The sequence below is a fragment of the Necator americanus genome, chromosome I, assembly GCF_031761385.1.
Source record: "Necator americanus strain Aroian chromosome I, whole genome shotgun sequence".
NCBI lineage: Eukaryota > Metazoa > Nematoda > Chromadorea > Rhabditida > Ancylostomatidae > Necator > Necator americanus.
Window position 1 is genome coordinate 2,153,442 of NC_087371.1, and position 24,694 is coordinate 2,178,135.

General features: G+C 34.9%; 1 protein-coding gene across 3 annotated transcripts in view; it reads right to left on the reverse strand.

The window, feature by feature from the left end:
* RB195_004236 (uncharacterized protein) overlaps positions 1-24,694 on the reverse strand; it is a gene marked incomplete at both ends in the record, with an annotated part of 89,314 nt that overhangs the window by 64,190 nt on the left and 430 nt on the right. For all 3 annotated transcript variants that reach the window (XM_064181068.1, XM_064181069.1, XM_064181067.1), the window contains 2 exons: positions 7,464-7,531; positions 23,024-23,100. In XM_064181068.1, the coding sequence (XP_064033259.1) occupies positions 7,464-7,531; positions 23,024-23,100 (145 nt within the window). The remainder of the gene's footprint in view (positions 1-7,463; positions 7,532-23,023; positions 23,101-24,694) is intronic.

The following is a 24,694-nucleotide window of genomic DNA, read 5'->3' on the forward strand; positions in this document are numbered from 1 at the left end:
TTGAGCTAATAAACATCTAATTAATGTAACTAGAACTCGTAGAAGGACCAAGGAAAAATTCCTTTTTATTCTTGGTATTAAAACATAACGGATTTCCTCAACCATTAGCCTAAACTGAACATTGATCCACTGTTTCAACCGGCCTCGGCCTCTTCTTTGAAAAAGAGGCTCCGGAGTAAACACTTCAAAAACAGATCCTGTAAAAACAGAAACTGAAGAGGATTTTGTGCGAAATCCAGGAATAGCGTCAGAAGAAGAAAACTACGTGACAACAATTTACATTTTTGTATCAATGAACAAATAGAAATTTAAAGAAATTAGGAAAAAAATATACTGTACTTACGTAGTTAGTTAGAGATAAAGAAGACGTTTGTGATTTATTTGGGATTTCTAGCTGGGATAGACAACTTTATAAACTATTCATTTTTTATTATGCTTATTTATTTTATTAGCTTCTTTCGTAAGTTTTCCTTCATATTTCTGCTTATTCTGCATATTTTTACATTTTGCTATTTTTATATTTTATTTTTATATTTTATTTATTTTTATTTTATTTTATTTTATTTCTACTTTATTGCGTAGAAACTAAAAGTATCAGTAATCTTACAGTTTCATTCATTTTCATCTAACATATTAACATTTCTTTTATTTTTGCTGTGCTCTGAAGAAAAAAATCAATAAAAATAAAGTAAACGTGATTAGTTACCATTACAGAAAAGGCAGAAAAAATAGGTCAAAAAATTTAATGCGATGGGTAATGTGAAAAAATTGGTTAAAAATTTTTGTCCGGTGTGTTTGTGTCTCACACTGTAGCTTTAGCTGGAGTAGAAGAGCCTCGAAGCGCACAACTCTCTAAATTTTTGAGAATTTTTCAAGTGTATGCCGAATCACGATATGTTTTCACGGATTCCCGCTGCCAGAGCGCCCCCAGAGGTAAAGAAAACGTTTGCGATTTATTTGGGATTTCTAGCTGGGATAGACAATTTTATGAACCAATAAATTTTTTTTATGCTACTTATTAGGTTCTCCCATAAGTTCTTTTTCCTCCATATTTCTGTTTATTTCACACATATTTTTATATTTTGTTTATTTTTTTTATTCAACGACAAATATATCCCAATCAACAACATAGACAGCAGAACAGTCAACAGACTTACGTTCATCCGTGTTGATAGATTGTTGATTGTTTTGGCCGAGGAATTAAGGGGCTGTGAATTTTAAAAAAAAGGATGGGCGACCGTATATATTCACCATTTACGTAAAAATCGAGAAAAAAATTAGTTTCAATAATTTTTTCAAATTTTAAATTAGAAATAGTGAGTCTTCGCTCAATCCTAGAAAATCCTACGCCTTTATATAAATGAAGGTGTAATGCAATTAGTTATGAAATGAATAAAGACGAGCGGACAACAATCCGTTCAGGATCTAAACAAGGAGCATAGGTTTTTAATTTTTAACGTAGTTAAACTATGTAAAATCCAAAATACACGACTTACTTCTTGTACAATCTCGAACTTCGTCCAAGACTGGTAAGATAGCACTTAAACTATTTTCTCGGAACGGAAAAGGACAGAAAGCGGCGGCATTCAAAAAGAAAAAACCAAAAAGAAAAATCCAAGCATCTGCACCAGGATTGCGAAATTTTTGATTGGTTAACGGGCTTATGGGAGTTGGAAGTTTCCGTTTAGCCTACGTATTACCAATTACCGTATCTAAGGTTGCAATGAACTATGAACTCACTTTCGGCCTTGCGAAACATCTCGAAACCGCCCAGTTCAAAGCAGCAATTTTCTCCGAAAAACTTGAAGAAAATGAGAACAGCACCATTGGCGGCGTCATTAAAGGAGGACCCTGGATCCACGGAAGCAGTTACGAGTTCCCGGATCACAGGTTGTCGATGGCAGAGATCTACGAAAGGGGTCATCTACGACGTCAGCTCGCTTCTCTTCAGCTTTTCCTCCGCTTCCCTAATCCTTATAAAAGGAAAAAACTTTGGATATGTCTGTCAGCTTCTTCCTTCCCTACCGAAATTGGAAGAAAAAAAGTTAATTTAGTCGTAGAATCGTACTGTAGGTCTCGTCAGGGTCGAATCGAAACAATTCCAGAAGAACCTATATTTCTAGCCTTCTCCTCAGACATATCAAAACATATCCTTGTCCGTTGCCGTGTCGGAAGTTAGGAATGCAAAGTTCCTCACTGGTGGAAAATCAATAAGACCGTGTTGTTGTGAACGAAAGAGGATCCGTATAGCATTCTGGAGCATCATTTGATCTATCTACTGCAGTCATCTATCAACTTTTTCCATAAATGGTCTCAAATATGAGACTTCAACACAGTTTTGTACTATGTAAAGGCAGCGTATTACAAAATTGACGATGTTGGAATCTCTCTCATGGACAACAGGTCTCGAGGAACGGCTCCGGAAACGGCTTGAAGAAATTGCCCTCGTGCGAGCCCTATAGCCCTGTAACGCTTTATAAGAAGTCGTCATAGAAGCCTCTTATGCCGTTTTTTTTCAGGATGAATAGAGGAAATTAAGCGTGAATTAAGCTCATACTCTACAGAACTCTATATTCTTCACGAGAGATCAAAACAACGTCAATTTCGTGCGACGTTCCCTTTAAGAAAAGAAGTGGTTTGAAAACGATTCAGAATCCATGACCACATGCACGCGAGTCGTTACAAAACTCGACAAAGTTTCGCGAGTGAACCGAAATCAGGCAACTGTAACTCATCTTCTGCCACTTCCCTTCTGTTTAAATGAGGCAAGGAGCGCCTAAGGAACTTATAATGTACTTACAAACCGATTTGAAGGCAGGGTTTCACGGAACTGACACTTTCGGGTCGCTATGGGTCTCTAAGGGGCAACACGGAGTTCCGGAGAGGGGTAGGAAGGGGTGTAGATTATGGATCCTATCCTAATCGTCCTAATCCTTGGTCGTCTTAAAAAATAACATGAAAATCGCTTTATTTCTTGGTTATTTATATATTGATTTTACTTGGATAGATTGCTGGGGAGACGCCATTGATTTTTGACTGCTCGCTCGTGGAAGCGAGCGTGCGCAGGTGGATAGCGCGTTCTCACATACCTCGTAGGAACAAATGGTATTTCCCACGCCATTTTTCGGGATGGTTAGGGGAATCAAGCACCGCGCCATACTCATACTCGTAATCTACGCTCCAAACTTTATGTTGTCCACGAAAGATCGCAACATCGTCAATTTCGTGATATGCTGTCTTTAACAGAGAAAATTCCAACGCTTCATAATGGAATCATTATCGATTGCAGAGCTCTGAGAAGGTAAGGGGATTTCCCTTAAAATTTCCCTGATGAGAACTCATTACGGAACTTGTAATCCAGTAAAGTAATGGGAACAAATGTGTGGAAGTAGTCAGGAATTACATTGTCTTCACTTCATTAATGACATCCTTCTTATAACAATAACCACCACCAGCAGTGTGGTGGAACCGATTGCTTGCTGACAATGACAAATGGCGTGGATAAGTTGGTGTACAGCTGAAACTGAAGAAGATGATCATGAGAAACAAATGAATCCCCGATGACTCATTCACGTTAGGCAGAACCAATCTTTTCGTATTCTTCCGTTGCTGCACATTTTTATCCGGGTAGAAAAAACAACTTGATGGATAACCTGACCATGAATTGAAGCAGAAAAACCCGATTGGGCAGTATGAGAGGCCATATGGTATTGAAAATTAGGGAATTTTGGGAAATTTCTGGCAAGAAGGTGTTCATGAGAAACAAGTGAGTCCCAGGAGAAGAATATCCGGAACATTTTCAGCCGTGCTCATCTCTTTAACGAGAGCCGTTCTTCCTTCTTTGACCGTGAAGAGAACTTGAGCTGGCTTGAGGAGTAAAGAAGTGAGATCAACGTCATTGAATTTTCTGGTAGGTTAAGTGTACCTTATTTATGAAAAAATATTATTTTTCATAATAATAACAATTTTACAACTTTTATAATATAATTATAAAAAATATTTTATAATTAAAGAGGTGGTACAGGGTTTTTATCAGTATTACCGATGGAGTATATCGTATTTTCCAAAAAAATAACATTTGGTGCATGAGATGTGTCCTAGGTGAACAGAAAATTGGATTTCTGTTCTCTTGTTGTCTCAATGGGGTTTTGGATGAAATATTATTATTTTCCTGATATTTTGAAAACCTCATCTTCATAAAAGGTTTATTCCATCAACAATCCATCCGGAAATAAGGGCTTATCAATTACCAATGACTTCATGCCGTTTGTAACATTCTGGGAGCTATGAGATTGTTCCACATGCAGTTCCTTAACACTATCCAGACATCAGCGCTTAAGGATACTGCACGGGGGCAACGGTAAAGAGGGTCCCGGCGGATTCTGCGCGAATGCTTCCGAGACATTACGTGTCCAGTGGGTATGCCCGGGGGATACACGAACATATCTCGACGAGGTCACGCTCCAGTCATTCATGATGGCGCAGACAACCGTCTTAGATGCTCTTTTAGCCATGGAGACGCAAAGAAGTACACAGTTATAAGAAATATTTAAAAATTCCCTATGATTACAAATTTGAGATCATCTCACATCACAAGTTTCCAGTGGATGTGTGCAATCTTCCAAAACTCTATTAAGTAGTTCGTGAATTATATCCTAGCCGGTGATCCAATGAACGAATAGCGATAGATAAGCGGAGTCAGCTATTTAGGTAGCAACGAAGGTAAATCTCTTTCTCGCACCAGTACTAATTGCTCTGCCGAGGTATGATCGGGGAATGCTCGAAAATCTGCCGGGACCCTCATTACACGCACTCATACTGCACAATGTGTAGATCTCACTAGCCCTTGGTGACATTCCGTAAAAATGTGCTGAGCCACTTTGTTTTTTTTTTGGAATTTTTTGCGTGGTATACTTAGAACGATATCGAGGCTTCGCAAGGAGAGAGGAGGAGTTTGATGGGATATACATAGCCTCAAAAAAACCTCGAACCATTTCGAAGACTTTGATAAAGGCGAGAGAATCTCGAAGAGTCAAGCTATAAATAACACTTCTTTCAAACCTGGTTAGAAAATTAAGAAAACAAATCCAGTTCAAAAAGCCAAAGGTTTCAAAAAGAGAGGACGTGGAGGATTGTGGAGCGGGAAACGTTAGCGACTGCATTCCACGTGATATATGTAGGCGAATAAAGTCAGAATTGAACCCAATGCTTGGATTTTTTCCCCGAAAATTTCTCATTAAAAATATGATTTATATGTTCTTCTTCGAAGCGGGATAGAAATCTACTACAAGTCCAGCATTGAAACGGAAAAAAAAACAAGTTCCTGAACCAATAGATTTTCCTTAAGTAGATAAAATGTTAAATGAGGTTGCTGATGTGAGGTGGTAGAGGTAATTTATTGTGAGCAGTTAAATGCGATGTTGTTTACAAACATTTTATAAATATAATCGTTTTTTAAGTTAAAATATTCGTTTTTTTCGGGAAATTTTTCATATATTATAATTTAATCTAAAATTATCTGTATTTAATAATAATCATATAATAACTAATGATAATATTATTATTTAATAAATACTGTAATTTTATCTAAAATAATACAAATAATATAAATAATATGACCATAACATAATGTCGATTTTTCTTAATTATCCGCGCTTCAATTTCTGTTCTACACTTTATTTCATTCTTTTCACAAAAATTTCTTTTCATCAAATATTTCCTTTCGAAAAATACACTTTTTTCCACATAAAGAAATACTTTTTATGTTATCATAGTCGTAATGATGGGAAGAAACGCAGTCAGTCGGGTCCCAATCTATTTTCAGGAGTAGAAATCACTCGGAATAAGCAGGGATCGCGTTAGGAATCTGCTCAAGAATAAAATCCGACACTTCTAGTCCTTCGGGTTCTTTTCTTTTTCCTCTAAAGCGTTCTGGATCGTGCCAAAAAAAAAACAAGAGAAAAAAGGAAAAATTGTGAGAATCATAATTAAAACTTGCTCCCAGCAGATGTTTCAACGTGCTGAAATCCACGCAAAAAATAAAGAAAGACAGGCAGAAAAGATGTATAAAGTTCTAGAAAAACAAATTTTCGCCAACATTTGAAAAATTTACGTGTATGCTCCCGTTTATGACGAGAATAAGTTAACAACACACTATTTACGGAAATAAAGATATTAAATGACTGCACAAAATAATATATTGATTTCCTGGTGACGAAAATTTATTATAATTTTATAGTAAAAATAAGTAAAGAAATTTTATGATAATTTCAGCTGACTTTTTAGAGGGAAACCACCAGATTTTCTCGTTGTTTACCTGATCGAAAAGCGAGAAAAAAAAAATAAAAACAAAGCTACATAGAGACTACATACTGAGAACTATATCCGAAGCTTGTAGTAAGCTCCTAGAAGCGTGATCGGTGACGGATTGATAACAGCTGTCCAGGCTGTTTGGGAACGGATAAAACATTTGATAAGCAGTCAATATTAATTGTTATTTGGCACGTTTGATCATCATCACACATAGGTTGCAGAAGTCACGAAATTTCAGCTTCTAGAAGCTTCCAGAAAAATATTGTAAAGAAAAAACTAGGAAAATAAGAAAAATAAGAAAAATAACAAACAATAAATATAAATAAAATAGTGGAGAAATTGAGAAATTGCGAGAAAGAGAGAGTGCTGAAATAAATTCGAGCATGCTCTTCCAGAAATCTCAACGGATTGACCCGGAAATAAATACCCGGATAGAATTGTGACGAATACGAAATTTCATTTCAAGCATATACAATACCTACAATTAAGAGCGTTTGAAAGCTTAAAATTTGAAGAATTCGTCGGATTTAAAGGAAAATTCGACAAAAATAGAAAATACCGACAAACGATGACGATGCTTCACGACTAAAAACGTTGCGTAGGTAGAGCTATTTTCAGCGTTAGGCCGTGATTTATTATTGTGGCCAAACGTGTGCGGAACTAATTAATTCCCTAAACGTTGTTGTCGATAAGAAACCCATAGGGAGATTTGTTAGTGTAGTTATGTCAGAATTTATTTTGACAGAAAAAAAGAAACGAGAAGAAATCGCCGAAAAAAATCTCTGGAAAATTCACACTACACTCGCATTAGAAAAATATTTGCTTCCCGAAGATGTTGACTGAGAAAAAAAAATTCGTAGAATACTTTCAACTACTAACTACAGCGACCAAATAGAATTTTATAGGAAAAATTTCCAAGTGGAAAAATTTGAAAAAGTAGAATACCGAAGAAGTGGAGTTTTCTAGAAAAATCTGCCGATTGGGTGAACAAGATTTCTATGGAAAACATGTCGATGACGTCATCGATGCAAGCCAGACACAGAAAATTGAGCAAATGCTCGACGGAGACGAAAAACCGATTAACTTGTCGGTTGAGAAGAACAATCAATAAACACGAAAACAACAACAACAACAACAACAACGTCGCCTACTTGCTGCTTTCGGATAATCGTCTCGATCACCGCCTGGATCAACGTCCTCGCGTGGTTCTGAGTTTGAGCTGAAAGCGATGTGTTGAATTCATAAATTTATAAGAAAAGTTTGAATTTGAAATTTGAAAATTTGAAGAAAAGAAGAGAAGAAAAGAGATATTTTAGTGAAAAATTTTGTGAGATGTGAAATTTGAACATCAATAGATTTTTGTAGAAAGAAGGCAAAGCATTTGTTTTGTGAAAAAAGAGAGAAAACCGAGGAAGACGTCTGGAAAAATGAGACTTTGTGGAATGGAATGTGGAAAAAAAAGAAGGCAACGATTGACCCAGTTCTAAAATTTCAGAATATCAAACTTTCTAAAAAAGAACATTCAGAGTTTTAGCCGTGAAAATGTTTAGGGAAAATCTTGAGGGAAAAACTCGAAAAAAATCGTACGGGATGAAAATTTATATATTATTCACATTTCAAATTATCATTGTTTATTATATTGTTTATATTATTGTTATTTTATATATAATAGATATAATATATAATATATAATTAATTATAAATTATATTATTCATATTTAGCTAATAAACTTATCGTCGCACTAATGTAGGTAACATCGAACCCATTTACATATGTATTCAGGAAATTACCTCTACCTTAATAATGAAAGTAGAAGGAAATTGAAATTACCGTATACATTATTGATTTTGTTGTTTTTTAAAATGTTTTTTGTTGTTTGCTTTATTGTTTTGTCTCTTTTTGAATCAAAAAACATAGCAGATTAATCAATTTTGATTTATATCAATATTTTCACTTGGTTCTAACAAGGTACGGGTAAGGTTGTTGTGGGACCAATTATTTTTATAATCCTTGTTAGAATCAGTTCACTTATTATTATTATTATTATTATTATTATTATTATTATTATTATTATTACCATTATTATTATTACCCTATGGAAGCACCACTTTCAGCAAAGCTACGATTTTCAAGTAAAAAAAGAAACATTTACAGGGATTTCATGAAAAATAAAGTAAAATTCAAAAACAATATTTTTGTTTCCGATAGAGGATCGATTAGAGAAAAAAATAGATAAATAGCCAGGAAAAATTCCTGAAATGCTCTTCGTTCAGCGTAGCTTGAAAGATTAACAAAACGTTACTTGAATAATTGGTCATCACTCCGAAGAAATTGCCATAAATCTAAAAAAATCACAAAATGGATAGGAAAATAACACGTATATAACTGTGTGTGGAGATTACTGTAGCTCAGAGATTTTGCCACGGGCTGTGAAGAAACTCTCTCGAACAGATGACGTACAATACTCCTGAAGAAATGATAGTACGGCTCCGAGTCAATTTCATACACCCGCCCGCCGGTCCATAGGACGTCCTCAACAAAAAAGCAGAAATTCGATCCATCACAACGAGAACCTCTCACTAGTACAGCTATGTTTACATAAAAACACGATTTGACAATTATTCCTCTGAGAAATCTGTCACTTCATCGATAAATGCATTCGGAACCAAAAAACATGAGATTTTCTATTCAGCTGAGAATTCCAGACAAATCAAAAAAACTCCACAAAATAGAAAAGGGGAAATTGCTGGAAAATTAAAGAAAAGCAATAGAATCGCCATTGGCCAAGGCTTTCCTGCTTTCTCTGCCTTTTTTCCTGATTCTTTCCAGGATAATTCGAACCTACAAAAGTGCTTGACTTGTGCTAAGGAAAGGATAAATACGAACTCCGCTCAGAAAAATAACAGGAAAAAAAGATAAGGAATTTTCTCCTAGTAGTTTCTTTATTTATTTTAGAGATTTTATGTGATTTATCTTTTACTATTTTTTATTATAATAGTATAATACTTAGTTTTATTTTAGGTAGCAGCAAGAGTTAATATTCCTCATTTTCTTCGACTATACCAAGATCCAGTCGATTTAGTTCCTTTCCTACTATTTTTTTTCGAAAAAACAAATGAAAAATTTGATTTTAAATTTAGTAAATTTTTTAAATTAGAAAAAAAGCTATTCGGTCCAAATCCCTCTTAGATTTCACGGATCTTCAAGGATCTCTCGCTTAGTTAATGTCATGTAGAGCTTCCCTGAATAAACAATTTATAATTATTTCGGAAAAATTTCCCGGTCTCATCCAGGGTCCAAGGGACAAAGAAAGAGAGAAAATTGGTCGACTCTGGTCCTACCGTATACACTGTACCGTATCTCTCAAGTGGTCAGTCATTTCAAGTAAGCCAGTTTCCCTTTGAGTATTCTCGAAATATCGAAAAAAATATGGGAATTTTCCCCATTCTCATTCGAACAATCACATATTCATAAGATTCGAATTTTTCCAAGGGAAAAAAACAGCAGAGAAAATTACGGCGATAGTGGTAGCGTGGAAATTCCTGGAAAAAACGAACGACTTTTGTTTTATTGCTGAGAATTTTCTATTAGTTGGGTGGGAAATTTTTAAATAGATACATACATAAAAAAATCCATCCACATTGTGTTCACGTATCTCTGGGAGGTAAAAGTTCAGTATATATGGAAATCTTTCAGAAAAAAAAGAGAACTTTTCACATAGAGTCAGAAAAAGGAATGAAAAAAAGAAAAAGGAAAAGAAAAGGTCCTGCGGAAATTATAAAATTTTTGTATTGTAAAGTTTAAGTAAGTAAAAGTTTAAGTTTAAGTGTAAGTAAAAGTTTTTTGTACATTACGTTCCGACATATCTATTTTTCCATTTTTTCCACAACGAAGCGTGTTGGGATCTGTTGCCCAAAAAAAAATATGGTAGGCACTACAGGAGAGGGTCGACAAGAAAAAGTTCTTCATAGAACGAATTTCCAGTTGGTTTTCTAAGTCTGGGTTCAAAAAAAAGCAAAAAAAAAGGCGAAAATCTGAAAAAAAGCAAAGAAGTAAAGAGGGAAAGGCAAAGAATTCTAAGTACCGATTTCATCCATTCCTCAATCATTCATTTTCAAAACATGTTTAGAACGGAAACAATTTTCATGAATTGCCACTAAATTGCACTCGTTTCCGCTCAATTTGATCAAATCGGCTTTTCAGTTCAATCTGTACTTTTCTCTGAGAAAAAAATTCATTGTGCAAACGATCAAATGAAGGATGACAGAAAAGTAACGAAGAGAAACTCAGCAACTTGGATTTTCAAAAATTATCGCAAGAAATTCTCTTTTTTTTTCAGGTTTTCAAGTTTTTCACTGAAAATTTCTGAAAAAAAATTCATGGAACAATCAGTGAAACAAAATGAAACGTTGAAGTTATCTGGTGGGAACCAATCCAGAAACACGGGATGACGGGCTTAAAAATACTGAAGTAAAAAAAATAACAGCTTGTAGAATTCATCCCTGGTGCAATTTGTTTACAAAATCTTCCTTTCTTGACCTTTTTTCACATACTATTTATACATTACTTTTAAAAAAACTTTACCATTATTTATTAAAATTAAAGTTATTAAATTAAGATTAAAATTATTAAAATTGATCAAAAATTGTTTAAAAAACCATTATTTATTACATTTATTATATTTATTTATAATTATTGAAACATTTTTCTTTAACTGCTTAACTGTAGAGTTTGGGATCATGCCTATAATCCTTATAGATCGTGTTTGTTTCAGATTTTCCGATGAAACGGAAAAAACGCTCCACAAAGTCACTACTGCTTCTTTTCATGGAAGAAAAACCAGTTCTTCAAGAAAATTATGGATTAGGAAAGCTGGATGATTAATGCCATTGAATGGAGGAGGTGACAGTTGCAAAATCGACACCACGCAGCGTCAGTTGGAGCTAATTTTTCTTACGAAAAAAAAAATAAATGAGAAAAATTCCACCTTCAATCGATCAGCTGACACTTTAAGATGAAGTGATGATTTTAGGGTCAGGAAAAGGTTGTAATGAAAATTCGGGAAAAACGTCTTTTTTTGTCTTAGGAAGAGCCATGATGTATCTGTCAGTCCTGTATGTCCGTGAAAGGAAAAGAAATGGAAATGAAGTACGGATCCAATGGAAATGAGGTGTTCAGCACTTCTTAATCGCATTTCCTTAAGGAGAAAAAAAAAGAATGATAGCAATTCTTCGGAATCCAATTTTTCTACCCTCATATATCTTTCGTTTATTATTTTCCCTCAGAGGAAACGACAATGTCACTCTGAGGTATCGGTGAAAAATCTAAATAATGAGATCGATATCAAGTAAGAAAGCGATGATGAAAGACTGAACGGAAATTTGTTCCAGGAAAAAAATAAAAGATAAAAAAAATTAGATGATTTTCTCGACTCTAATCTAATTAATGGGTCCGCGTGGAAATTTCTACCATTCTACTGGGCACGACTTCATCGTTGTACTTTTCCAGTAAAACTCACGAATAATTTTTGGAATTTTACCATTTTTTTCGTCAAGAACTTTTTTTTTTGTTAGATAACGATTTTCCACAAGAATAAAAAATCTCCACAATGGAAAAAAAATCTCCACTAGAACAAAAAATTTTAAAAAATATTTTTAACAATTTTAACATAAAACAAAACCTCAACCGATTCTTTACGCATGTGCAAAATATGTAGGAGGAAGTTATGGAATCCTGAATACCAATCGTGATAGAAATTGCAGGAAAAAAAGATTTGGAGAAAAAATCGAACAAAATCATATGGGCGAATTGGTTCCGGATCCATTGAATTTGATGTAACCAAATTTTTTACGACTTCCCAGCAACCAGCAAATTTAAGTCAAAAATAAGAAAATCGGATGAACGGAAAAAGAAGAGCCCTCAGAAATCGTGGATATGTTGAAGAAGAGGAAGAGATCATTATATACTATATATAATATAATTATACAAGATATCGTTTGAGGGAAAACATTATCTCTTAAAAAAATTATCTCTGGAAAAAGTAAAATAAGGTGAGGTTTAGCAAATCCAGTAATCAGTGGCTCTCCTCTCCTTGACATTTTCTGATCCTCTTCAGACTCCTATGGGAAGCGATGACGAACCCGGATCGGATCGGATCTTACGTCGTAAAAAATTAACAAGGTCCTCAATTGACTGCAATTCTACCCAGGCAATTATTTTTCAAACAAAATATGAGGTGGGAGAACTTTTAAAACTCCTTTGAAAGAAAGTAGTCCCCAATAAAAAAATTTCTTGGATTTTCCCGGCATTATCTATTTTTCAAAATTAATTTTTTATTTAAAATTTTTCAAGTTTTATATGTCAAATCATGTGACAATAAAAAAAAACCTCGCCCTCATTTCTGCTGTTCAATCTTTACCACAATTTGAACCATATTAATTCTTTCTATCCTTAATATTCATTAATTCAGAATAGAACGTTACGAGAAAAAGAGGTAGGAATAAGTATTTATAAAAATTTAAAGAATCAATCAAGTCAATAGTGTTTAAAGGAAAGCAGAAAGTAGGAGAGGAAACTAGATTTAAACGAAAAATGGAAGAAATTTCCTGCCTCTCCGCAAAAAAGTTATAGGATTTTCCGCGTGGTTTCCGATATTGGAAAACAATTAATTTGAGTTTTTCGCGAGCTGTGAACCCAATCCCAACGGCAACTTTGCAGAATCTACGAGGAGTCAGTGCGGGAGCTTCAAAAGCTTTGAGGGAATATTATTATTTAAAACCTTAAAACAAACAAAAAAAAAACAAAAAATAGTGCAGAGAAAAAATTTGTAGAAGAATTGCTTTGGTATCCAAAAAATGACTAGAATTTCCGAGATAAGCATTTTTAATTATGAAATCAAAGTCAAATAAAATCAAAGTAAAGTCCCCACTAAGAAAATTTCTTGGATTTTCCCGGTATCAGTTTTTCAATTTTATATGTCAGATCGTGTGATAATAAAAAAACTAATTGATAAAATAAGAAATCTAATAAAATTTAGGTGAAAATAATAGGAACAAAACAATATTAAATCGAATTGTGGGGCGAAACAAAAGCTGAAATCTTTAAAAAAATTTTCTTTAAATTACATTGTAACATTTATGCGCGTAGAATAGGATTGTATTACATATTGCAGTAAAAAAAACCGATATTTCCATGATTAAAAATCAGAAGAAAGTTTTTTACGATTTTCTGAGTTTATTATGGAATGAATGGGTATAGGTGCGTAATGAACTGGAAATAATGAGAAGTAATAGTATTCGTAACAGGGAAAAAAATTTTACCAGGTTAAGGAGAAAGGTTTTCCTCGCCCCTCCTCCCCCTCTCCTCTCCTCATCGCAGGACACCACTAGAACTTTGTCATCCATCACTCTGACCCAATCGCTTCAGGAAAGAAGAGATGACCTCATTTTTCTGGGATACTCGGAGAATGCTGTACTTCGAACTGTTCCCGCAAGGACACATGGTCCTTGCTGTCATCAAAATCCCAAAGCATAAAATAAACAAAATAAATAAAACAAAATAAAAAAAATAGAGAAATAAACAAATCGGAACGATTATTCACATTAGGAATTGTGGTCCTCCAACCTCTCCACCAAAAAATGTATTTCATAGAACAAAATGAAAAGGGAAATTGATATTTCCGGATTATCCATATTGATGTTAGAAGAAATAGATTAACTTCTTCCGCATGGAAGATTGGACCATAGACCGGATGGAATCACGTATCGAAATCGATCTCACCAATTTTTCACTTCCAAAGGGGTTCCTTGAAAATTTGTGAACATGAAACTCCTTTCGACAAACATTTCTGGATATTATCATATAGATGGTCTTGAAAAAGGCTAAGGATTTTCTGTGTTGAATTTGGATAGGGACTTTGACCGGATAAATCACCATCAACTTCACTCTTCTAGGTCCTGAAGAGGTGGACCTAGCCAAAACGTCAGCCAGGAATAAAGGATTATAACAACCTCGGGTGTCCGGCTTCACCTGTGGAGGCAAATACCGGATCATTGCCAGCCAATGGTTTATTTTTTCTCAAAGAAAAGTTTTTTTTTAAAATATTCTATCTTAGGACACCACGGAAGGACACCAGGAATTTCCCAACGTAGTGTTCTCGGGAGGCACCTCGTAAATAACTATTAAAAAGGAGGGTATTCATTCATGGCCAATGCGGGACCCTAAAGGGACCGAGACGCCTAGGAATATCTTCGTACAATTTCTGCGAGAACGTTTCACAAAAATATCGGTGATCTAAATGATCAAGAAGATAAAGCAATCGTGTGGAAGAAAAACATATGTAATGAGTCTCCTTCTCCTCGGGCTCAAGTGAGGTTAACGGGTCAATGCGCAACCTAAGGGGCTTAGAGCCATTCACCCACACGAATCTGAGGTGGTACGGATTTCATGTGGAGTATTCGTATACAGGATTGTAGATTATGGAAAGTGATGTGTGATTCCGTCCATTTCTTCCTAATTGCCGTTAAAAAACGGCCCGGAAGATGCGACGCGTGCATTGGACTGGCGCGCTCCAATCGAACTCCTTGTAGAAAATAGCGCGCCGGGACGCTCGAAGCTGTGTCTTTCGAGCCGTTTTTTCTACGACAATTAGGAAGAAATGGACGGGATCACCCTTCTCCTACTATATTTTCAGTCTCTGCAGGATGTAAAGAGTATCCAGGAGATATAAGGACTCCTGGCAAGGCAGGGAATAGGGCCACACAGTCCACGATAGGGGCCAACATATACAAACCCTTCTATCCTTCTTCGATTCATCACCATTTCTAGAACTCATGAAAAAGTTAAAACTTATGAAACCTGCTGCAAGGAAAAAAATATGTGAATTATTCATTTATTCACGATTAACCGATCCAAATCAATGAGGATCAGTGGCCAGCACGAAAATCGCATGAAGCAGCAGCTGCTGAGCTGAGAAACACACGATGTTCTAATGATACAATATGAACATCTGGGTAAATTACCGAAAAGAAAATGAGGTGCCAGGCGAAGAGAAAATGTGAAAATTGATTGATTTCTAACTTTCGAATTCAGTGACAAAATTGGAAAAAAAGTAAAATAAAATATAAAAATATAAATATAGATGTAAGTAAGTAAGTTCCCTTTTGTGTACAACTCGCGCAGTGCCTGCTCTGCAGAAATGAATAGAATAAATAAATAAATAAACATTAAAAATATAGTAAAAAATAAATATAGCATAATAAATAAAATATAGTATATATGTGTATATATATAAAATAAAATATAGTATAATATTAGAAGATGGTTTACGACAGAATAAAGCGTTATTGTCCAAATTCAGTAGCTAACCAGGCACTCTGACCTTCGTTTCGTGAGAAGAGTGAGCGGCCGTTTCGTTATTTTTCCAGAAACGAATGTCATCCAGACAATGAAACATTGACTTTTTTCTTAAACCTGCAATAAATTCCAAGCGACTGAAATAAAAATCGTTGACAGTAGCGGCGTCAATATTTTTGCTGAGAAGAAACGGAAAAGTGCATTTGATCTCGAGTTAGGAGACTCTATGGAGACGGCGATAACATGTGGTGTAGGAATGATAAAGTGCATGGATTGTCGGAAACGCTTCGCGCCCGCTCGCCCGCCCGCCAAAAACATGTGCTGAAAATGTTCGCGCGCCTTTAGGTAGGTATTGGATGTTGTAATCTTATGACTAATAGAAAAGTTCTACGAAAATCTTTTATACTTTGTGCTAACAGCGCTGTACATCGATTATTTTCATTGAAAAAAAGAAGCGAGCGATTTTTCTTCCGCACATGTATAAACGCTCATTTCAACGCTGGCTCCAACCACAATTGTTATCTACGCTGGGAAAAGTGCCAAGTTTCTGGACTGAACCTTTCAGAACCGGGTCACCGTGAGCTACTAAAAATTCCAGTAAAAAGATAAAAAGATAGAAAAAAATTATAAAAATATAAATATATAAAAAAATAGCGAAGTTGTGTGTTTACTCCTAGGAAAGTCACATATTTTTCAAAAAAGTAGCTTAAAAATCGAAATGATGCCGAAAATAAATAGTTCTCTGATGGAATCGCGCAAGAAATCTTTTTTGGAAAGAAAAAAAAAAGGGTTTTTCAATTAATTTGAAATGTGTCAAATCAGCCAAGTTGTAAATATCTTCAAATTCTCAAATACACATATGAACGAGGTGAAAAGTGTTCATGGTAACGTTTATTTTACAAATATTTAACTACAGCTTCATTTTTCTTGCATTTTTCTCGCATTTTCCATGCAAAAAATGTCATCATTTCCTCGAGACGCAATTACCTTCGAACCTATTGCATCAACTTGCAGCTGCTGGTAATTTAGTAGAAAAAAATAAGTGCTTTTGTAGAAATTTATTAGAGTTCAAAATAAGTCTAAGGATTATATCTCTTCATTGAGAATCGATTGATGTTCAGTTATTTGCAAAAAAAAAAAAATGAACTGAATTATGAAGAAAAAAAGGAAAAAAGGAAGGGGATGCGCGTGATAAAAAACGAAGATCGAAAACGGGGAAAACAAACGAAAAAAAAATTTTTTTTTCCCTTTTTTTCTGAGAACTACCACGATTACTGTATCTATCTAGTTATTAAAAATCTATTACTTAACCTCAATAAATTCTATACAATAATAAAACAATAATAAATCAGTAAAATAATAAATAATAAAACTAAATAAAGATAAATAAAAAATAAATACAATATCACAATACAATACAATATATAAAAAAATAAAGTTTATTTTGTTGACACTTGAGTCAGTGTGAAAGAATAAGCGCCTTATATGCCTTTGTTTCGGAGATTTTGAAATTATTGATGGGTCCCGACACGCTTTTTGTGATTCCATAGCTCGACTGGGAAATTCGTGCATAAAACGTAGATAAAATAGCTCCTCAAGGATTGCTCTTCATTTCCTCTTCATGTGAAAATTTATGCAATAAATTTTTCTCTCTACTGTTCCTGTTCAGTACACGTGTACGTACCGTATCCACTGCTTCTTCCGTTAACATACCGTCGTGACGTTAACCACTATTTCGCACAGCACGAAAAAAACAGTTCCTGCCACTCCTTACACATGGAATCCGCATTTTTCTCCCAGCAATCTTTTCTGGGATTTTTTTTCCCGTTGTAGTAGATTCTCAATGACAAACGTCTTTTGATTTAGCATCACTTAGTTCAAATTCGAACGGAAATCAATGTTAAATTTACAACTTTTTTTTATAAAGAGTTTAAATTAGCTCACATGTGGGTCTTTGCCGCTACTGTACATTTGTAAATGTTGCTTCTAACTTCAGATTAAATTTTTCTTAATTTATTCTAAGGGGATCAACTATTGATCAGGATGAAATAAGTTCTAGATAAAAACTAAGTCAAATTTTACTTAGTAGTTATTTATTATTTTATTTTATTTATATTTTACTATTTTTTATTTATCCTATTCTTATTTTACTTATTTCATTTACTACTTACTTTTCAGTCAATTTTTTTCAATTACCTTTTAAATTAAAGTAATTAATAATTTAAACTAATTTAATTAAAAATTATGTTTCGACCTAAGCTATGGAGAGTTTTGGCTGCGACTGAGTCAGAAGAAGAAGTTTTCTACGAAGAACGAGCCAATATTTATTTATTTATTTATTTATTTATTTATTTATTTATTTATTTATTACGCTCAAAGGCGTGCCAGAGTAAGTAGCAAGGAATAAATACAAATAAACAATGGAAAACCAGCAAGGAGAAAAGAGTAAAATTATGAATAAGCAGGGATAAGTCGCGCGAACAGTAAACAAGGGGCGATTTAGTAATTTCAAAAAGCACATAAACTTCAATAACAATATTCCTGATTTTTTTTCACTAAGAAATGTATATATTTATCATTTGTTTGTTTACAATTTGAATTTGAGTTCGTAAAAACCATCACGGACGATTCAGTTCCAGAGTTGAATAGGAAGAAGCGGTCAACGTGAAGAGTCCAAGTGACTAACAATGAATTACTGGGGAAAAAACCAACGACACCTGATGCTGCTCGCATTTCTTTACAACATCGTTCTTCTTGCATTTGATTCAAATGGGGTACGGATAGCCTCAAAAAAAGAACCTTAAACCATTTCCAGGGTTTTGATAAAGATGAGGCCGTCGGGACATCGGATCCGGAATTAAAGGTCACCAAACCCACATTGGTACAACACTAAAACATATATCGATATATTACCGTATGATTATTTTGTTTATATCGATTTTTTTTCTTTAGGGACACTTTGACAACGTAGGAAACATTGAACTTTACAAAATTTCCCACCTTAAAAGGAAAGAAAAACGGGAAAAAACAAAACAAGCGCTACGATCAGTAATATGTGTCCATATGACTAAGTTTATTTTTTTTATATTTCAAGCGTCAATTTCCCGTGCATCTAATGAAAACACTTACCAAGGCGTGAAGTAAGTAAACAGCAATTATCCGCCAAATTCTCTCGTCAATCTGCTGAGAAGCAGTGTCAAAACACAAAGCGCTCATGCAGGCAACAGACTAAATTTGACAAGAAGGAGAGAAAGAAAGAAAGACGGAAGAAAGGAAGAAAAAAAGGGAAAAAAGACTGCGATCCAAAGAGGACATCTATGTAGTAACTTATCAAACGTGAAACTTTCCTTTTTTTCTTGTCGGCAAAGAAGAGGGAAATATGGAGAAATTTCTGGAACAGAAACTGAGAAGAGAAGGAGGTGTTGTCGAAAGGACAATAAAAAGTACAGGGAAATACATAAAAATGTTTTTTTCATTCCTTGACTACAGGACTTTTTTCAATTTCTATTTTGGAAATTATGTCGTTCAAATGCTGACTTTGACGCCGATAAACATTTAAAGCCGTTTTCGGAAGTTTTTCATCTCTCTTACTAAGATGTCGAGCGAAATTCCTACAATTTCTTGTTAAACGGACTCCTTTAGTTGATCAAAGGATCGAGGACGATGTTTAAAAACATTGCCGGTCTTGAGGTACTCCCAAAGAAAAAATTCGAGGAGATTTAAATCATTAAAGAGCGCTGTTCACAAAAAAAAAGAAACGGAACTGTAAGGGACAAGATCTTTCCGGGTATTCTCACGGGGGCCCCGGTCTCTTCGGGATGACATCCAGGTCACTTTCTCTTCAGTGCAAATCCTGTCGCCCTTACTTTTTGAACGAACAGCAAAATCGTTTTTAGCTTTGGAACACTTTCATCAGCGCGTAAAACGAACCGCGTGCGAAACGCTCGCTGCGTCACCGTTACAGATTCGTCATTTTCGGGAAAAAGAAAACCCGAACGCCGCTGCAGACCTCGACACTCATCCGATTAAGGCATGATGATCAATGGTCACCAGATCCACGGTATTACGTACCGTACCTAGAAAAAATGAACAGCATCCCTCTATCTACCTCAGGGACCTCGCAGTGATTTTTTTCTGATATGTAGGTTTTCTGCTAAACCTTGTAAAAAAAATTGTATGAAAAATCTCAATATCGTCAGATTCTTGCGAGACGCTGCCTTTAATGCAACAGAACAGGCCATACCTCGGTAGAGCACCGTAAAATCGCGGCGCAAAAGTATAAACATCCACATTTTTACTTTTGTGTTGTGATTTTTTCTAAAATTTCTCACCTGACACACTTTTTCACCACTAATCTGGGAGAAATAATAGAGACGCTGGTCTCGTCACGTTCTTAATCACCCCTTAAATTCTGAATTTTCAAAAACAGCCCCTCATCAACGATTCCGATGAATTCAACGCTGCTAAAAGTGCTTTTTTTTCCTCCATTCCTCCAGAGAACATCCATCTTGTCATCGATATTCACGCTGCAAATTCAACAACGTGCACCATTTCACCGGAATACATTAAATTAGTCGATGACTAAATGGAAAATTCTCGAACGAAACGAATTTAGCGCTGGAATTTCAACTAATTTCACCTAAACCTTGGAGCTGTGATCGTTAACTGGGAAAAACGTTTGATGAAATACTATAGAGGACAAAAAAGAGCCGCTGTGTCCTTTCCAATATTTTCGACTGCTTCAGAGTGTAACCGAAGTCGGTTGGGACACGATCATAATACGGAAATACGATAGTCATCGGTTAAAAATACCTCCGAACCCACTATAGTTACTCCCGGGTAAAAAAAATCTGTCTGGAAAGATCCTAAACAGAAATTGCTAGAAAAAAGCATATTCTGCTGGTGAAGTCCACCAGTTCGGATTTTTTGATAAGATTTTTTCCAATATTCGTGTTTTAAATTTGCAAATGTATCTCATGTAATTTTTTAAAGGAAAAATTCAGCGACGGACCATAAATTCTGGACCCAGACGGGGGTTGGATGGGTGGGTTTGATCGCATGAATGCTATTCCCTCAACGTGAATCTCCTGCGACAACAAGGAATTTGCGGATTTAGTCACCGAAATCAACAAAGGCAGACACAAAGCGATTTTCACAATCAAGAAAATTCGATCCACGCTCTTGGCAACAGTCCAGGAATTGGCCGCAGGCCGCATAAAAATCCACTTTCAATCCGTCACTTCTGCAGGACATAAAAATCCACTTTCATTCTTTTCATTCACAAAAATTCCTGCTTATACCAATTTCGAAAGTTTTCGTGAGAAAAAAAGAAAAACCTCACCATACTTCTGTCTAAGTTTTCTAATAGTCTTTTTTCATAAAAATTAGGAAATATTTGTTTATACTGTGTCTACACTTTAATTAATTGTTACTATTAAGCGAATTGTAGGAGAATTTCTTTTTTACACTTCTAATAGTTTTCATTTGTATAAAAATTAGAAAACATTTATTTATACTGTTTCTACATTTTAATTAATTTCTATTATTAAGCGAATTTGTTTTTTTTTGAAGTTAAGCGAACTGTAGGAAAATTTGTTGTTGTCGTTGTTGAATTGTTTACATTTCTAATAGTTTTCTTTTATATAAAAATTAAAAAAAACATTTGTTTATACACTGTCTACACTTGAATTAATTTGTAATTGTAATTGTAGGAAAACTGAGAAAGTTTCTACCAATGAATATATTTTGAGAAAAAAAATTAGGAATTGAATTAAAATTTTAAAAGTCTCGACCTCAGAAAAAAAAGGACGCGAGAAATTCTCGGGATCAGCCAGCCGCTACGACTGGACATTGAAGCACAATCGAGTGCGGTGGTACACCTTCCTGGCGAACTCCTAATGACCACCTGCCGCGGCCACCAAATCTCCTACTTGGGCCGAGAAATATGAGAAGCGGAGATTTCCACCGAAAACACCCAGTTTGACGAGAATTTACGACCACCACACATTCAACGCCGCATAGTCATATATGAGCCGTAAGAAAACCGGTGAACAATCGGCAATGGCCATATAAAGATTTTTTCTGCAGTGCCCTAATTTCTTGACGGAACACCATTCTTGATCCAAGACAAAGAATATTCAAATCCAGAGGTTCCAAAAGAACATTCATGAAGCTGATTAGGCTCCATTTAATCATGGATTCGCAAGGAAACCATTTGTTTTCCGCCCAAGAAATATCTTCAAATGATGCTTCTATCATCATCTTGAAAAATTTCTACTTCAATTATGGCTGGAAATTTTTTTTATAAGAAAAAAAACACGCATTATTCGCTTAAACGTTGTTGGAAGTTTTTGCGGTAAAAAAAAGGAGAAATATTTCGACGCAGTTACTAGCGACAACTAGTAACTGCGTCGAAATATTTCTCTAACAAATTCAGGAATCTTAGATTCGAATGATCCTTCGAAAAAAAAAATCTTTCAACTCTTATTAGAAACGTAAACACTTAAAACACTTAAAGTTCTAAAAGTTCTGAAAAGTGACAGAAATCAGTCAAGGAGCTCAAAGCATTGGTAGAACAGTGGAAACAAAAGTTTGTGTATTGCAAATCCTTGTTTAAGGGAAATTTCCTCGAAAACATGGAGAAATCTCGTTGGAAATCAGAAATCGAACTCTTTGCTGCTTTGTTTCGTTACGAGATTCATAATCGAATGGAAAAGATATGATCGATTGAAGGAGTGAATCTACAAATGAATGAATGAGTGAACGAATGAATGAATGAATGAATGAACAAGTGAGAGGACGAAATGTACGAATGAATTGGATGAACGGATGAATGAGTGAGTGAATCAAAGAATGAAACGAAGAGAGAAAGAAATCTATGAATGAATGAATGAATGAGTGAACGAATGAATGAATGAATAAATGAATGAACGAATGAATGACTGAGTGAACTAGTGATGAATGAGCGAAAATGAATGAAACGAATGAGTGAGTGAAAGAATGAAAATAAGAGAGAGAGGAAGGAAGAAAGAAAAAAATGAGCGAAGAGACGAACAGATGAAAAGGGTGAATGAATGAATGAGTGAATGATTAATGAATGATGAATGAATGATGAATGAATAAATGAATGAAAGAATGAAAGAATGAATGAATGAATGAATGAATGAATGAATGGGCGAACAACCGGATAACTAAATAAAAACACAAAAAGATGGGTGTAGAAGAAGACAGAGAAAGAAAAAGAAGCCCGAATCAGCTGCGAAAAACAGATAGACATATTGGAAAAAAAGAAATACGGACCGGATCTTGAAGAAAATTCCAGAGAACAAAAATAAAAGAACTAAATGAAGGACGTACCTTGTCTTCCATACAACACTCGGCGGCTCCTCCTCAGTATCCGTATTCGAAAACAATAGTACAGGATAATGTGAGACCTGTAAGTGATCGACTAGCATCTCGCTTAAGATAAGGTCTTCTCTTATCCAACTGATCGAGTAGCTGCTCTAGGTAAAATCCGAGGTGTTGGGCGGGATTTGAACCACCCCCGCCCTCCGCCCCGCGCTTAACACTCATTACATACATGACCGGAAGGAATTTGCATCTTATCGCCCACCGAATAAGGTTTTTGAGAGAGTAAGTACGGTAGAAAATAGTTTATTGAATTATTGATTTGCATTTTTGGAAGTAAATAAATCACTGCAAAAGATTCTAGATATTATTATACGGGTGAGTATTTTTTGAGAACACTCTGAGGTTTCCCATCCACGAAGGAAAGGAAGAAAGGACAGGGTCAACCCTCATACTTCTTAAAATTTATGGAACAGAAGTAATTTTTCTCTAAAAAATTTCCAAATGAATTTTCAGGTCATTCCCCTGTTGTAAAAGTTGAGAATAATCCACAAAAAAAATTTCTTTCAAATCCGGAACACTATAGCAGAACAAGAGCCTGCAGGCACTGAATAACTGACGTAATCCCGGAACGAACGCGTCTCGTTAGGGGTTCCGAACTAGTTATATAGTAGACGAACGGATGAAGGAACGGATCTTTCCGGAAAAGATCTCAACAACATTTTAACTATCCTTGAAAGGACTAACCACTATGTACATACCTCGTGGAACAAAAATATACCGCGAAAAAAATAGAAAAGAAAAGTAGAAATTGAGCGATGAAACTCCATTAGAAACCCAGGAAATAGTAAAATTCCAGTACGACTAACCACTACCTCAAGGAACAAAAAAAACTGCAAAAAAAAACAATTAAAACCAATACCCAATAAACCCAAGAAAAACCCCAGGAAATAGTAGAATTCCAGCCAGCTCTGTAGTCTTGAAGAGAAACTCTTACATACTGTAATTCGATCTTTAGGACTAAACGATAACGTAAATACGATTTTCGTGGATTTTGCTACTACGTTGCTTACTTTTTTCGTGGATTCCCTCACATACTATTGCCATAGCAACTACAGTAATTAGTTAGAGATTTTTTTCTTTGCTTTGTTCCTACTTTCTCATTTCACTAAAATTCTATGGCTGAGAGCTATAATTCCCCGAAGATTTTTCTTCTTTTTTTTCATAATATGTTTTTTTCTATTGTAACTTATGGCAGAATGACGCACGCGGCCAAATAATAGGTGTGGACGTAATTACTACTTTTGAAAAGCTACAATCAACATTTTCCATGAATCAGTAGGATACGCGAGTGGTACTCAGAAAATTACCCTCTTCTAGGAGGGTAGCAGCAGCCAATTTCAATCTTAACAAGCAGTTAGAAACAATAGCGGTTGAAACAATAAATAGCCTTTTGTTTACTGTAGGATACTGTAGAATAATTCTGGTTAAAGGAATTAACCAAGAAGAAAAGAAACAATTTTAGGACCAAAGAAAATCCTTCCGGATGACCGATAGGATGGGAGATCAAACAGACTATTTTAAATAAATAAATATTATAAATAATAATATAGTAAATATAATTTTAAAAGATGACAAGTATAACCTAAAATATAATATGATAAAAATAAATAATATGGA